This window comes from Macrobrachium rosenbergii, chromosome 28, assembly GCF_040412425.1.
Source record: "Macrobrachium rosenbergii isolate ZJJX-2024 chromosome 28, ASM4041242v1, whole genome shotgun sequence".
Taxonomy (NCBI): domain Eukaryota; kingdom Metazoa; phylum Arthropoda; class Malacostraca; order Decapoda; family Palaemonidae; genus Macrobrachium; species Macrobrachium rosenbergii.
The window spans coordinates 12516632-12532500 of record NC_089768.1 but is presented as its reverse complement, the minus strand read 5'-3'; the positions used below and the strand labels follow the sequence as shown (position 1 = coordinate 12532500).

Below are 15869 nucleotides of genomic sequence, written 5' to 3'. Positions count from 1 at the left end.
TGTTGGGGTTCTCCATGATCTCAATATAGGCAGTCCCCGGTTATCGGTGGGGTTCCGTTTCTGAGGGTGTGATGATAACCGAAAATCGGCGATTTCGGCGCTTTTTCGGAGATTTTCGGTGATTATCAGCGCCAAAAAGTGCCGATTTTCAGTTATCGGCGTCTCTGTTAGGTATGTATTGGCGCCGATATGCAGAAATTGGTGATTTTCGGCACCGAAAATTGCCTATTTTCATCTCTAGACAAGTACCATAAAACCGAATCGCTGTTAACCGATCCCGCCATTAACCGGGGACTGCCTGTAAATGTATTGAAGATCATGGGCATATGCTTGTATGAAGGCGCTCTGTGTGAAACAGCCTTACCCCTGTTGTCATTGTCGTTGTCGTCTTCTTCAGGGCATCCTTGTCACCAGCAGCAACTGCAGCAGCTACCTCGCTGTCAAACAAAGTTGGAAGTCAGGGTCGTCACTGTCGTCATCCAGCCATTCCCATTAATATCGTCACCTTTTGTGAATGTGGCACGGAAGTCATCTATTCTGAACATGGAAATCTATCATGATGCCTTCTTCTCCCTTCATCGCTTCAGGACACGATTCCTAGTGTGGTTGAGGGTCTGCACAGTGACATCTTTCCAAGCATCTGCAAAGTTGTAGATGGCAGACTTCAGCAAATACCTTTGAAGGTTCTCCAGTGTCGGGGTAACCAAGCCTTTCTCCTTTTCTCCTTAAACACTACAATCACCTACTCCAGGAACTTCATCTGATATAACCATGTTGTTGAAACAGTAACACCCTGGTCCGTTGGTTGGGTAAGTGCAGTTGTATTAGGTGGCGAATAAATAACCCTAATACGACCTTCATCACCAACCGACTTGGTTGCATTAGGATGTGCAGGCACACTGTCCATGAGAAACAAAGCCTTCACATGATGCGTAGCAATGCCAAGGTCCTGTGTCTGACGATGAACAACCTCCTTACAAAAGTGATTATGGAACCATTTGGTTACAGTTTTGGAGGAGAACCAATCCTTTGCTGAATAATACCAAATCACTGGGTCCCTGTCCATCAACCCACAAGGGGCACATGGTTGCTTTGCATGTCCAACTACCACTGGTTTGTAATGATGACTACCAGAAGCATTTACACATAAAACAGACACATATTGCTTGGAAAGCTTTTGACAGGGTAAATTCGTCTCTTATCTTGTCAGCCAAGGTGTTAGATAAAGAGTGATAATCTAGACCAGTTTTGTCATTGTTGTAGATTTGACCAAAAAGAAGGCCTTCTTTTTTCATTGTCTTTGCAACATCTGGCAAAATTCCTCTATTCCCTCTTCGGAAGCATTCAAATCTTCCCATGAGTCTTCTTGTTAGTGCCTGTGACAAATCTTGAACCAAAAGAGACAACCTTGTAATACCTTAAAGTTTGCAGCCTTATGCGGGCCTGCAAACTTTATAGCTGCAGCCTAACTCGGCACCATGTATGTTCATGCTAGTAGTCCTTTGCTGACGAAACCAGATCAAGGTTAACTATTCAGTGTCCCAAAGTCTGTCACGTAGTTCTTCAGCCTGTCCTTGGAATTCTTTATATCCTGCAAGATTGCCGAGTATTGCCATACTCCACGATACGTGCCATAGATCAATTTGCCTCAATTCTCCTGATGATTTCAAATGTCTTTTGAGGGGCCATCACCTTCCTCACCTTCATAGGATGTGGTTGGGCCATACAGATAATACACAGCAATGCACACACACACACACAATAACCTAACAAAAGTCATGTGTTCCAGGGAAGCATCGCTCATGGCAAGCAGTTGTAGACCATTAAAAAAGTGACTGGTCACACATGACTGGAAAAAGAGGGAAAACACTCTTTGTTACTGAGTGCACTTACACTTTCTGGATGTAGCCAATTAGAGGAAGATATGTATAAGACACATATGTCTATCAGCCATGAAAACTAAAAAATTCAATGTGATGTGTAATGATGTGTGTGTTTTCACCAATAGTGGAAAAGCTTACAAAAAACATGTGCTTGCCCAACCATGCATCTTCTACCATATAGTATTGAATTGATGATGCATCAGTACTAGCCAATTAAAAGATGAAAAAGTGACATATGAATACTTGTTAAGTGACACCGTGCTTTCAAGATAATAACAATCGTGAGAGCTCGCTCTCTGTTTCTCTCTTTTTCACTCTCCCTCTCTTTGTTATTTTTATTAGTGGCAGGTGCTGATAGGCCACCTCGTGTCATTAGAAAAGTTGGTGCCTGGGGGCAGAGCACGGATCTGTTCCCTTCAGTAGCAGATGAAAGGGAAGGAAGAAGACAGTGTGGAGGTCCAATCACAACATTTACAAGATGGACAAGGTGTTGGAAGACCTTCAGTGATGGAGGGAATCGATGAACCACGTGCGAGGAGTACAACTAAATCATCCACCTCCAGAGATGCTGGTATACTTAGATGCGTCCCAAAGGGGATAGGGCACTCACCTGAACAGCATGTGCATTTCAGGGATTTGGAGCATGGAACAACAAGCATAATCTGACCGGCATTCCAATGCCTTCAAGACCTGCTCCAGGACAAGGCCACAGTTGTGATGAGCGACAACGCCACATTGGTGGCATACGCAAACTACTGGGGGGCCACTGTCTCTCACAAACTGAATGAGTTGGTAGTGGAGATGCATGAGAGATCAGACACCTGGGGACTTTTGCTAACAGCCAGATACATCCCTGGAAAGAAGAACATTGTGGCAGATTGGTTGAGTAGCGGAGACCGAATAGTAGTATAAAATGATTGCTGGAACAGGGCTCCGTGAACAAGTTGTTGAGTCTGTGGGAGGACCCCACATTAGACCTGTTTGCCACAGCAAGGAACAACAAACTCCCATTGTATTGTTCTCCAGTATGCGACCAAAGGGCCACCCTGTGGGATGCCTTCCAGCACCCCTGGGACAACATGGACATGTAATCCTTCCCCCATTCAGTTAACTGAGGAGGGTCATTAACAGGCTGTTCGTGTCCCAGGGGCTGAGGATGACGCCTGTAGCCCCAAGGTATGTGGGTCTCCATCTACTAGTGGACATACCAAGGGAACTTCCTCTCACTCCCACATTGCTGAAACAAGAACATAATGGTTGGTACCATCAGGTGGTAGCCTCCCTCCAACTTCATGGGTGGAGACTATCAAGCAGCTCAGAAGAAAAGGGTTTTCGGAGAAAACTGCAGCAGCATCTCTGACCCTCTCAGACCATCGTCCTTCAAGATATATCAGGGAAAGCGGAAAGTCTTCCAAGATATATCAGGGAAAGTGGAAAGTCTTCCATCTTTGGTGTATTAGGAGGGGTCTTAATCCCCTCAAAACATCTATAAGGGAAGTGGCATATTTTCTCATCTCCCTTCGGCAGGAGAAAGTCCTTACTATGACAGTGATCAAGGGATACAGGGCTGCCCTTGTCCAAGTGTTCGAACCAAGAGGTATAGACCTTTCAAAACCCTGGTGAAGCATTTTGAAAAGGGCTGTACCCTATGGGAACTAGAACCCCCCCTGAGTGGGGCTTGATCAAGGTCCTTGCTACCCTGAAACTGCCACCCTATGAGCCCCTCAAGAAGGCATCGGACCAGGATTTGACTTTTAAGACAGTCTTTCCTACTAACAGTTTTGGCATCAGCTAAGTGAGTAGGTTAATTGCACTCCCTCTTATACGTTGTCTCCCACACCCATGGGTGGTTGTCATTTGGTTTCATGATATTTTGCAGAATTTATGACAAAAGCCCAGAATCCTGCCACCTATGACCCAAACTTCAATGGTTTCTTTGGCCCCTCCTTGATGGACTTCGTAGGGGGTGAAAAGACTAAAGGTTGCTGTACCCGGTAAGGTTCTTGAGAACCTACCTCAGGCATACAGCCTATCGCAGACTGGTCTGTTGGAGACTTTTCATCACTAGTGGCTGGGAGAAGGAGATTTTGCGAAATTCCATCTCTTTCTGGTTGAGGGAATTGATAGTCAGGGCATACCAGATGGATCACAGCAATAACCCTCTGCCAGCCAAAGTGAGGGACCCGCGATATCAGGGGGATGAGACCCTCAGTAGCATTTAAGAAGAACCACTCCATCCTTCAAATCTTTAGAGCAGGTGTCTGGGAGAGACAATCAACCTTCTCCTCCTATCTCAAGGACTTAGCACACAAATCCTTGGACACCTTCACCTTGGGACCAGTCATGGCTTAATGGCTGCTCAACAGGTGATATAGGGACGTTGAGCTCTGGAGGAGCTCCGCCCAAGGAGGAGAAGGACATTGTCACATTTGTCATGAAGGGTCCATGTGGCACTCCACATATGAAAGTGTAGGTTTGTATTCATGTTGGAACAAATATCAAATTCTAAAGTAATTTGTATCTTTCCTAACATACAAACCTACGCTTTCATATGTACAGGGATTCCTCACTTATTTGCGGGGGTTCCGTTCTGAGGGTGTGATGATAACTGAAAATTGCTGCTAACTGAAAATCGGTGATTTTCGGTGCTTTTTTGGCAATTTTCAGGGCTTATAGGCGCCGAATAAGTGCCAATTTTCAGTTATCGCCGCTCTGTTAGGTATGTATCGGTACCAATACCCAGTTATCGGTGCCGGTAAGTGGAAATCGGCAATTTTCGGCGCTGAAAATTGCTGATTTTCGTCACTGAACAAGCCCCATAAAACCAGATCGCTGTTAACCAGGGACTGCCTGTATAAGTTTACCCTCCTCTGACCACCATGTAGTTTTGACCTCCCTCCATACTGGGAGTAGAGCATGGCTATGGATGGGCTGGTTTACTCAATGGAGGAGTCAGGCTGTCTCGGGTCACATGCAAACATAGGCATAATGATAGGATTTTGTTTTTAGAGACGATTCAGTATCAGCCAAAGCGCGCCAAGTGTGAGTACTCCATATATGAAAGCGTAGGTTCGTATGTTAGGAAAAATGCAAATTACTTTAGAATTTGGTATTATTTACCATTTTGTGCAGTGAAAATTACTGTACAATAAAACAACAAAATATGAAAAGAGAGAAATGATAGGGAAGATAGGTATACAGTATGTATTTTTGTGTGTGTGTTCATGTGCATGTTATTGGCTGTATGTACGTAGGGGAGTTTCTTAGCACAGTATTGGGTTCTCTCTCTCTCTCTCTCTCTCTCTCTCTCTCTCTCTCTCTCTCTCTCTCTCTCTCTCTCTCTCTCTCTCTCTCTCTCTCTTTGGTCCTGTGCATGGTTATTTTATTACAAGTTACAGTAATATCCTTTAATAAAATGTAAAAAACAAACATAAAAAAATCATAAAGCAAAGTAAAAGCTCTAATGAAGTCAAATGCCTGTCTACTCATTTCCACTCATCCTGCTGGTCAACCCCCCTCCCCCCCTCCCAGAACCCTTTCTCTGTGTGCTTATTCCTGTGAGCAGCATTACAAACACTTCTCTCCCCACACAGCATTTCTAACTACAGTACTTACTCTTCTCCCATTCTGCCTGGCCTTCCCACACCCACCTTTGAAACTTTGCCTGGCTTTCACCTCCCCCCACAAAAAAACCTTTCTCAGCCTGTATTAAGAGTGTAAACAGTGTCACCAACACTTCTTTAGGCCTGTACAGCATTACCAGCCATGCATATATACAGTATATAATATGCTGAAGTTTATTTGATAATACTTAACTGATAAACTTTTGATTAAAGAGTCTCTCTCTCTCCTCTTTTGCATTATCTCTCTCTCTCTCTCTCTCTCTCTCTCTCTCTCTCTCTCTCTCTCTCTCTCTCTCTCTGTGGTAGTACAATAATTGGTACAATACTTACATTGAGGAATAAGTGATGGTGCTGTGGGAGTGATTATGTAGCCATTGTTATAATGCGCTATGCATTAAGCTTTTGGCCTTGTGTTTGACCATCAACATCATCATCTTTTGATACCAAAAAAGGCAGAGCAAATGAAGATGCAATGGCTGGAGGACTGTTGGGGAGACTGTTGATGGCCAACAAAAGAAATGTGTCTCATCTTTCTTATCAGTAAATGCAGCCTCTTCAGTAATTTTTATACTCTTCAGATTACATCTACATCTAAACATATGCAACCACCCCTTTGGTTGTGGTGAATGACTTGATGTCCTCTTCTGTTTTAAGTTTTCTTCAAAAGTTCTTATACAAGCTTAAGGCCTGTTACTGTCTTGTTACTGTCAATGGACATTCTTTTCCAATACTTACAGTCCACTTTCATATGTGATGCCTTTGCCACCCTGATTAAATCTTATTATGCACAGTTTACGGTGCTTTTGCAGCCCGTGGTGCAGCAGCAAAGGCAGTGTAACGTTTTTTCTTTTATTTTAGCACTTCATGAACAAAAGAAATTTTTTTCCATAAGCTGTGCAGCCCCCAGGTTTGATTTTTTTAATTTCAACATTAAAATTTTTATTTTTTCACAAATAGAAAGCACTCATTTTTATGCTTTGGCTTGGAAGCTCCACCATCAGTACAGTTGATATGCTTTGGGGCTATTATTACAGCAAAAGAGCTTTTATGTGGGAAGACACTGGTAAGCCACAAGAATGAATGCAAATCACAAGAATGCTAGAGGCGGAGTGGCTTCATTTTTTGTGAACAGGGAAGCAAAAAGAGTTGAGTCATATCTTATATGGAATGGGGCATGGTGTGGTTAAAAAATTTTCTTGTTGCACCCTGTACTTGGTTTGATGGAAACTTATTAGGCTTGAACTCCATTCTCTCTCTCTCTCTCTCTCTCTCTCTCTCTCTCTCTCTCTCTCTCTCTCTCTCTCTCTCTCTCTCTGTATATATATAATATATATATATATATATATATATATATATATATATATATATATATATATATATAGATATAGATATATATATATATATAGATATATATATATATACATACATTTATGTGTCTGTGGGTGTATGGGCATGAATGTTTGTTTGTGTGTGTGTGTGTACATTTTAGCAACAAGAACGCTTTAGTTAGTTAGATTATAATACTTGTTAGTTTTTTGAAGATTTGGAGGATCATTATTGACATCATGCACATGTACAATCTATGAATGATTTGTATATGATTTATTTATGTATGCTGTTTCATGTAGGCTGTGAATTCATAACACAACATACCTCAGAAAAGAGTAAGAAATGCACTTTTAAATACTGCCTTTACATTAAGAATAGTCTATTATTTAAACTAGGATTTATATGGGTTTTGAATGTTTGCCATTTTGTAACCTGTGCTTTAGAACGGAGTCTAATGTAAATATTGTATTTTCACTTTATGTATATTTGTGACATAGGAGTCAATGAGTGCAAATTATCTTAACCCTCTTCCTTAAAATTAAGTTGTTCCTAATAACCTTCTAATGGCTCTGTCAACACTACATGCGGTGTCTGGTCTGTTAACCTTACTGCTTCTGCTGGAATAGAACTTACGGCAGCAGCTTGATCTCACCAACATAGTGTAATGATTATTCAAACTGATGACTTTCATTAAAGTAATAGCAAGCTAGCGGAGTTCAGCTTGATATACAGTAGCTATTTTTTTTAGTGGTGAGGAAGATCCCATATATGTCTTTTCAGCAGTCATCGCAGGATACACAAGACACAGTAGGTGATATATTGGTCTTAGAAACACATGAACCTAAACCATCTGCTGGCCTCACCAACACTACCACTTCTCTTTCTACAATTACTGATTTTTCTTCTGTTAAGGAAACAGCTTTTTTGACTAGTTTAACATCTGACTCCTCACAACTTGATCAGACTTCAGGAATGTTAGAAAGAGCTGCCGAAGTACACCTTTCATCACAGGTTAAGGAAAAAGAGGAAAAAGAGCAGTTCCAGGTGCAAGAAAGTCATGCCATTTCAAGGGATGCTGAAAGTAGTTCCACAAATCTTGTAGGGGAGCAAGGTCTGCTTAAGAGCATAGATCTTGTCCGTAGTGTTATGTCAACTACTACAACATACACAACTTCAACTACATCAAGTTCTAAACTGTTTCAAGAGCCTTCACTTGACTCAAACAACCACATTCAGTATAAAGAAGGCATTCAGTTGGAAGAAACAGTGTCTGCAGATATGGGATCCTCAGCTGACAGTTCATTGTGGGGTGATTCTCCAATGGTGGATAGTGTCATTAAAGTTGAGAAAAAAGCTAAATCAGAAGTTCTTGACCCCAGTGCAACAAAAGATACAGAAAATTCATTGAAAGCATGTGAAGAGAGTACTAGTAAACAAGATTCCCAGATGCCAGATACTTCAGAAGATAAGAATTCAGTGAATATAATTGAAGTAGAAGAGGTCAAGATGACAATATCACATCTTGCATTTAACATTCCTAGCTCATCCTCTGAAGAAAAAATTAGCAGTTTGACCAAGTGTAACAGACTTTCCAGTGGAGTTGCTGATACTTCATCTTTAGATTCTTCCTCTAGAGATGTTTCTCCTGTCCCAGAGTATCCACCTGATGAATCATCATTGAAAGAGCGAAAGAGAAAAATAACTGAAAGTGAGACTGACCTAGATAATTTTGATGACCTCATTGCAGGACTGAAAGAAGTTGCAGAAAAAGACATTGACCTAACTGCAATAGAGAAAGCTAGAAGAAGAAATTCTGAGAAGGAAATGGACTTGGATCAAGGTGGCGATGAAAGGTTCAGCTTATTAAAAATACGGAGACGAGATGATGATGATTTGGAATCACTTGCATCAGTGGATACTGACATGGCTCCAGCATCTGAAACCAGCAGAGATTTTGAGGCCACATTTTCTGACCTTGAGTCAGTGTCAGAAAGTGTATCTTCTAGAGGTGACAGTTTGTTCTCACCTTCGGTAACTCAGGGATGTAATTCATTAAGTACTTCAAAGCTAGAAGAAGTACGTACAGTTGAACACATTTCTCAGAGGGCTCAGATTGTTACTAGTGAGTCAGTTACTCACCCATTTTTAAGTAATGCCAAACAGTTATCATCAAAAGTAGAAAATGATACAAATCTCTTTGTGAAGCTTGGGGATGAGGATCAGCACAAAGTTATGGAAACTGATGTGTCAGATAACTTGTTAGCAAATACCTCTGGAAAACTTGAAGTTTGTAATGTGGAAGTTAATAAGGTGGGAAAAGATTATGAACAGCTTCCTGTTGAAAAACTGCAAGCTATGATTGCTGAATTAGAAGAAGTTATGAGTGATACAGAGCTTAGTGATTCGGACAGTGAAACGAAAAATGCTGTGAAAGAATCGTCTGATCATGAGGCAATATCCTCCATGAAGGATTCAAACAAGGCAGAAAATCTTAGTATTGATGATATTGTCATGAAAGATACTGATTCAGAGGCCCTTCCAATAGAATTTAAGATACAGGAGGTGCATGTAGGGGATATTGAATTTGCTCAGGCCAAAGGCTCATATGAAAGAAGCCACACTACACCTTTAGAAATGCCATTTAAAGTCCTTGTTACAAGCACTCCAGTACTTGATGATTCTGTAAATCAAAATAAGGAGAATGCTTCTGAGCATTCAAACAAAGAGGAAATGAGAGAGAAGAAGTCTGTTTCTATAAAAGAAGAACAGAGTGATAGCAAAGAGCAAGGATCTGTTCAGAGTGTTCAGAAAGTTTCAGTTCATAGTTCACAAGTAGTACATGGAATGACTTTGGTGTCATCAACTGAAAATCGATTACCGGAGGCAGAGGAAGCAGTTTTAGTTACTCTGATATCTAGATCAAGTTCTGCAGAAGCTATTGCTACTGACTCAGAATCTACAGAAAGTAAAAACAACTTGATAATGGAACAAGTAAGAGAAGAAAATGCAGATACTGATGATGATATACCAGACTTTGAAAGAAAAACAAGTGGTAATGTAATGAAGCATGATGAGGAAAAGCTTAAGAAAGGTGGGAATCAGAATCAGCATGATTCAAATAGTGATAAAAATAAAATTGCCATTACTCCTGCTTCTTCTAGTTCAAGTAGTTCTTCAGATGATGATACAAAAAAGACAAGACGGCCAACAGTGATTGAATGTCCAGCCTTTACTGTTGGACTGGATGAAGAGTTAACAAGAACAGATGAGAAGGTAAGTTTCATTTATATGGTCCGTGTTATAATACTGTTGTTCTATTTTAGTTTTATTTTATGTTGAGTTTGTAGGTGTCATTAAGTTTTTTATAACCAAACAGTCACATTATTGTCTGAAAGCAGAATATCCTCTTTTGGTGAAGGGTAAAACTCTTTAATCTGCTACTACCCCTGCTTTAGCATGAGAATTTTCCCCCCTTGGCCTTGCCCATTTTTATATTTCAGTCTGTAACATCCTTCTGGGTGTCTTCAGACACTGTGCTTCCTCTTTGCTTTCAGGTAATCCCAGCATGTGAGATAGACAACTCTTCACTAGATTCTTTTTCTAAGCCTGCTGCTGCTCATTGGTCTTTGGTTACTCCTACTATCTCACCTGTTACATCTGATCACCCTGAAGCATCACTATCTGCCACTGAAGATATTCATAGCATTCAGATGACAGAGAATACAATGTCCTCAGCCACTAGTTCTCAGGCCACTGTAACTCATTCTGCCAGTGGGATGTCATCATCCATGTTGGACTTTTTCTCTAGACACAATGTCATGATTAGTGATAGTAACAAAAAAATTATTCATGAGCATGAACAAATGAAAGTGACCTCCTCTGAAGAGCCCTTATCTGTAACCGTCATAAATAATTCGTCTGGTATCTCCAGTGCCTCAGCTACTAGTGAGTCAAAAAGAGTTGCTCCTGAAATTGAAAGACGCATTTCAAACGTATCCATTAACAATGAATTTGTTACTACTGAAATAGCTATGGATCTTATCCCTGATGGATTGCCATGTAATAAAATTTTTGGCACTGTCTCAGAAGTGTTTCCAAGAACCGTAAGAGAAGCAGTAACCACACTACCTCCTAACATTATTGAAGGTGAAAGTAATCCGCCACCTGAGAATGTAAAAAGAGGCAGAGAAATTCCTATACATGTAATAGAAGCATCTGATATGGAAAGTGGTACCACTGTTGAAGTTATATACCAGATAGAGGATTCTAAAGAGAGAAAAAAACCCGTTGTCACCAGGCCTTCTCAGCATGGCTCTGAATGTACTGAAAAAGTACTAGAATCAGACATACTGAATCGCAAAATATCATCTGCTTCTCAGGAAATTGACTTGTCCCTGGAGGAAGTTGCTGGAAGTTTTGAGGTTGCAAGTGAGTCTACAAGATCTTTTGCGTTCAAGAGACAAACTTCTGTTACTGCCCAAGAAGATGTTAGTGACCATCTAGTTATGACATGTCAGACTGTCCAGGTCTCTGATGATGCAACCATTGGGAAGTTAGATGATGGAAGTCCAAGTAAATCAACAGCAATTATGGAAGAACTCTCTGCTGCTGAAGTTCAAGATGCATTAATCAGTGTAAGTGAATCAGATTCACACAGTAGAAAACGTAAGACATCGTCTGTTACTTTAGTAGCTAGCAGCGGAAACACAGTGGAAGGTGATCAGAGAATTGGTGTTCAAAGTATTGAAAGAAAAATATCCACAGCATCAAGTGTTGTAGAAGTAGCACCAGAAGAGATAACCTCCTCAATATCCACGCCAGTCTTTCCAACTAAGGCATTCAGTTTTGAACCAGATCATGGTAGGGAAGGTGCTGTTATGTCTGAAATTGTACAGATAGAATATCCTTGTTCAGGCAGCTCTGGAAATGTTATTGTTTCAGGCACATCTAAACAAGTTCTCAAAACTGCAGAATATAAGAAAGATAACGATGAAAATGCAAAAAGTAATGATGGAAGAAAGTTGTTGAAAAGGAAAGAAAATACTGACATTTTAACAGCAGAAGTACTAGAACCTATAACATCAGGCTCCACAGAAAGACCTTCATTTTCTTGCAAACTGAATGTCTCTAAAATGACTAAAGAAAATATTGTGGAAGCCAAACCTCAAACAATTCTTGGGGCCATTCCTGATGTTACTCATAAAGGAATGTCGACTCTTAGTAATAGTAGAACAGAGACCTCAGGAGGGAGAAAGTTATCTGTAGCTAATAAAAACTTAGAAATAACACCCTTGGAAGTTTCTGGAATATTAGCAACTGCTGGAATAGATACTCCAGCATTTGCTTGGGAGAGAAGCGTTTCTGAAACTGCAAAGGAGACATTAAAGGAAGCTGTCCTTGCCACATCGCAAACAGTTCTAGGTGGTCCCATAGGAACTGGTCCAGAAGGGATTTGCAATCCATCACAGGATGTTTGCATGCTAGAAATGGAAGTTCATTCAAGAAAGTTGGATAAAGAATTAGCTCCAGATGCAGAAGTTAACTCTGAAATCTCGGAAGAAGGCATACCACTGGGTGGTGAAGCAGCATTAATAGATCCTACAAATTTTTCTGGGTATGAAAGCTATGTCAGGTCAGGGGAGGGAAGTGATGTGGATGTGAGTATTGATGATATTGCTTTTGTACAAGGCTTTAGATCTGCCATGCCTAGTGGTTACACATACAGGACAAACACTACTGAGGAAGATGCTATGTCTGAAGCTTTGTCGTATTATGATTTTGAAGGCTCAGTAGATGTTAAAGACAAGTATGGTGTTGCAGTTACTGTTATTGGCACTCTTGCTGGTTCAGAAGATCCTGGGGGAGAAGAGGATGAAAAACAAATACCTTTGGAGGAGGGAGGATTAGAAGAAATGAAAATAGAGTCATCATTTGATTCTCTTTTGAAGAGTTCACAACTTTCTTCGAGAGGAGCAAGTCTTGAAAATTTGTTACAGAAACTCAATACTCAAAGTGAATCTGAAAATGTTTCAGCTAATAAAGTCACATTTCTTACGGAAGTACATCATGATACAAAGCAAGATGATTTACAAGTGGTGGAAACACCCAGTATAGGAATTCAGAATTCCCATGAAGTTGAAATACCTTTTGAATCTATCAAACAATCCAGGAAAGTAGACATTAAATTAGAGTCATTGCAAGAAATTATTCCTCTGAAAGCTGAATCAAACATAAAATCTATAGATGGGGGGAAATCCAAAGTAATACCAAGAGATCAGAGTTTAAAGGAAAGAAAGCTCCAGTATCTTCCATACCAGCCTCCAGGTATTAAGTATGGTGCAGTTGCTCCCAAAGCAGAAGTCAGTGATGGAAATATGAAGCAAGTTTCAGAGGATTCTGAGGAGATAATGGTAAAGAGTCAGTATATACCACATATCCATAAGAGGAAGGAGGAAAGTGACACTCAGGAAAAGGGAAGTGGTATTGTTACAGAATTACATCTGAAGACATTTGATCTTAAAGAGATTGAGAAGAAGTCTTTTGTAGGTCTAGACAAAACCAATATGTCAGAAAAACTGTTAATCTCAAAGGAAACTAAATATCCAGTAGATGTGCCAGTAGATATTAAGAGATTAACTGGATCGCATCCCATAGCTTCACATATATCTTATGTACCACATGTTCCTTTAGTTACTGAAGATGGCAAAAGAGGAAATGAAACTGATAACTTGAAGCCTTCTGTACCAGTTGATTATGTACCACATGTTCCTATAGGAAAGACTCCAGATGTCTGTCAGGAGAAAGAAGAAATGGTTAAAGACAACACCAATAAAAAACAGAAAACAACTCCGCTACCATCATCTGAGAAGGATAAGATGCCTACCAAAGTAGATGATGAAGCAAAGTGCTCTTCTCTCTCCACAAATAGAGCACAGGAACTGCCTTTAGACTCAAGTGAAAGTCAAGGGGTACATCAGATGCAGAAAACTTCTCAGAACCAAGAAAAGGAAAGATCATCAAGCAAAGTTGGGTCTTCTCCTTTGAAAGAGAAGAAGATTCACTATGTCCCATATGTGCCAATTCCAGAGGATGCAGTTCTTGAAACTCCTTCGGTTATTGTCCCAACAAAGTATAGGCAGGAAAAAGAGTTTTCATCAGTAGAAAAGGCACTTCATTCTGTTAAAGAAACTGCAATCACTTCAGATGAAGAAGAAGGTGGTAAGGATGCACCTAAAATCCAGACAACAGGCACCAAAATCCATTACGTTCCTGCTGTTCCTGTTAATGAAAATGGCAAAGAGAAGGATACTGGTAAGCAGGAAAACTTAGCTTTAAAGCAGCAGTCCATTTCTAAAAAATCTAAAGAATTATTTGAGGACTCCAGAGTAAAAACTGTAGCTGAAGCACAAGTTCATGTCTCAGCATCGAAAGAAGTGAAAGTGATGTTGGATAAGGATATTCATTATGTTCCATGTGCAGAAACTAATCTTAAAGCTATAGTATCATCTTCAGGAGCACGCCCAAAGGAAATTCACTATGTCCCACACTCACCTGCAGATATTGCAAATTATATTCCAGAAGAACAATCAAAAATAATTTTATCTTCTCCTAAGTCTTCCTCTGAGCATGATGCATTAAAGTCAGGCTCCTCAGATTTGTATGAAACCCTAGTAAGTATATTGCATTCTTATTTATGGCAAGGAGTGATGCATGGCCCTGATGCTATTAACCTTTGTGTGGTTTTGTAAAGAGAGATTATCTGTTCTTTAAATGGAGATTTTTGAAATGGTGTGAATTGTTTAGGAACTCGAAATTGTGTTGGGTATGACAGTAGGAGTTAGGTGATACCTTCAATTTTGTTAAGCTGTAAGTTGTAAAGGAAGTCTTTGAAAACCAAAGATTATGTTTTGCATGCTTTTCATTGTGGAAGATATTTCTTAAAATGTGTTCGAGATTTTTCTTCTTTGCAGTGAATAAGTAACATGTAATTTAAGTCAGTTTTACTTTTCCTTCTTATTTTTGTTTTAAGTCTGAAAAGTTCATGCATCTTGGTCTTCAAAGACTGTTTGTAAAATATTTCAGGAAACAATAGTTATACGAATTGTATTTTAAAACGAGTACATGCACACTGAAGAGGCTTATATTTATGCCCTTTAGATAGCATACAACTTGAAGTATTTGTCATCTCATATTATTTTTGTGGATTTATTAAAAACAGTCCAGCAACTGGAAATTTAATATTAGATTCATGAGTGAAACTTTTCCATGTAACATATATAACATTACTGTGAACTACGAAGTTACAGTGCCATGAATTGTATGATTAAGTTCCAGTTACTTTATAAAGATGTCATAGTGAAAATTATTATTCATGAATTGCTTGTTAACCCTTAATGGACGGGCATCATCATATGAGTATCTATAACAGGCTTTGAGTGATGGACGGGCTAACTCACATGAGTATTAATAATACGCGCCGTATGATTTAGATGAATTTAGCGGGAAAGATGTTCATAGCACTTCAATGGTCGATAAATGATTTATGGCAACCGTGTAGCTGATCACAGGACAGAGGGGGGGCAGGGGAATTAGTGTGCTGTAAGACTTGATGGGGGAATGTATTGCGCCTCTCTCTCCCATGACATCTTTTTATTTATTTGCTCATAAATATACCCAGGGATTGCTGTTGGTTTTAGTTCTTATCTTTTATGATAGTATGTCAGCTATACTTAATTGTAATTTTGCAAAGAAAAGTGCAAAGAAATATTAGAAAAAACATGTACAGTATTCCTCACAAAAAGTTACTGCATCTCCCCATCACAGTAAATCTTGTAAATATTTTACAACAAATACACTGTACTCAGAATAAGTTACTGATTTTAGTTCTTATCTGTTATGATATTGTGTGAGCTGTAATTATAATTTTACAAAATAAAATCAAATAAAGTATTAGAAAAAACATATATAACTTGGTAAAATTAGCAGACAGTATTTTTGCTAGTGACTTGTAAAGAGGTCCCACACAGGGTTGTAA

At 39.7% G+C, this 15869-nt stretch overlaps 1 protein-coding gene across 43 annotated transcripts in view; it reads left to right on the top strand.

The window, feature by feature from the left end:
- The window catches only part of LOC136854032 (dystrophin, isoforms A/C/F/G/H-like), a 1916343-nt gene that overhangs the window by 308148 nt on the left and 1592326 nt on the right, over positions 1-15869 (top strand). For 18 of the 43 annotated variants that reach the window (XM_067130051.1, XM_067130044.1, XM_067130047.1 and 15 more), the window contains 2 exons: positions 7616-10108; positions 10390-14505. The exons of 12 other annotated variants lie outside the window; for them this stretch is intronic. In XM_067130051.1, the coding sequence (XP_066986152.1) occupies positions 7616-10108; positions 10390-14505 (6609 nt within the window). The remainder of the gene's footprint in view (positions 1-7615; positions 10109-10389; positions 14506-15869) is intronic. 13 more of the 43 variants (XM_067130052.1, XM_067130049.1, XM_067130041.1 and 10 more) reach the window with 3 other exon arrangements.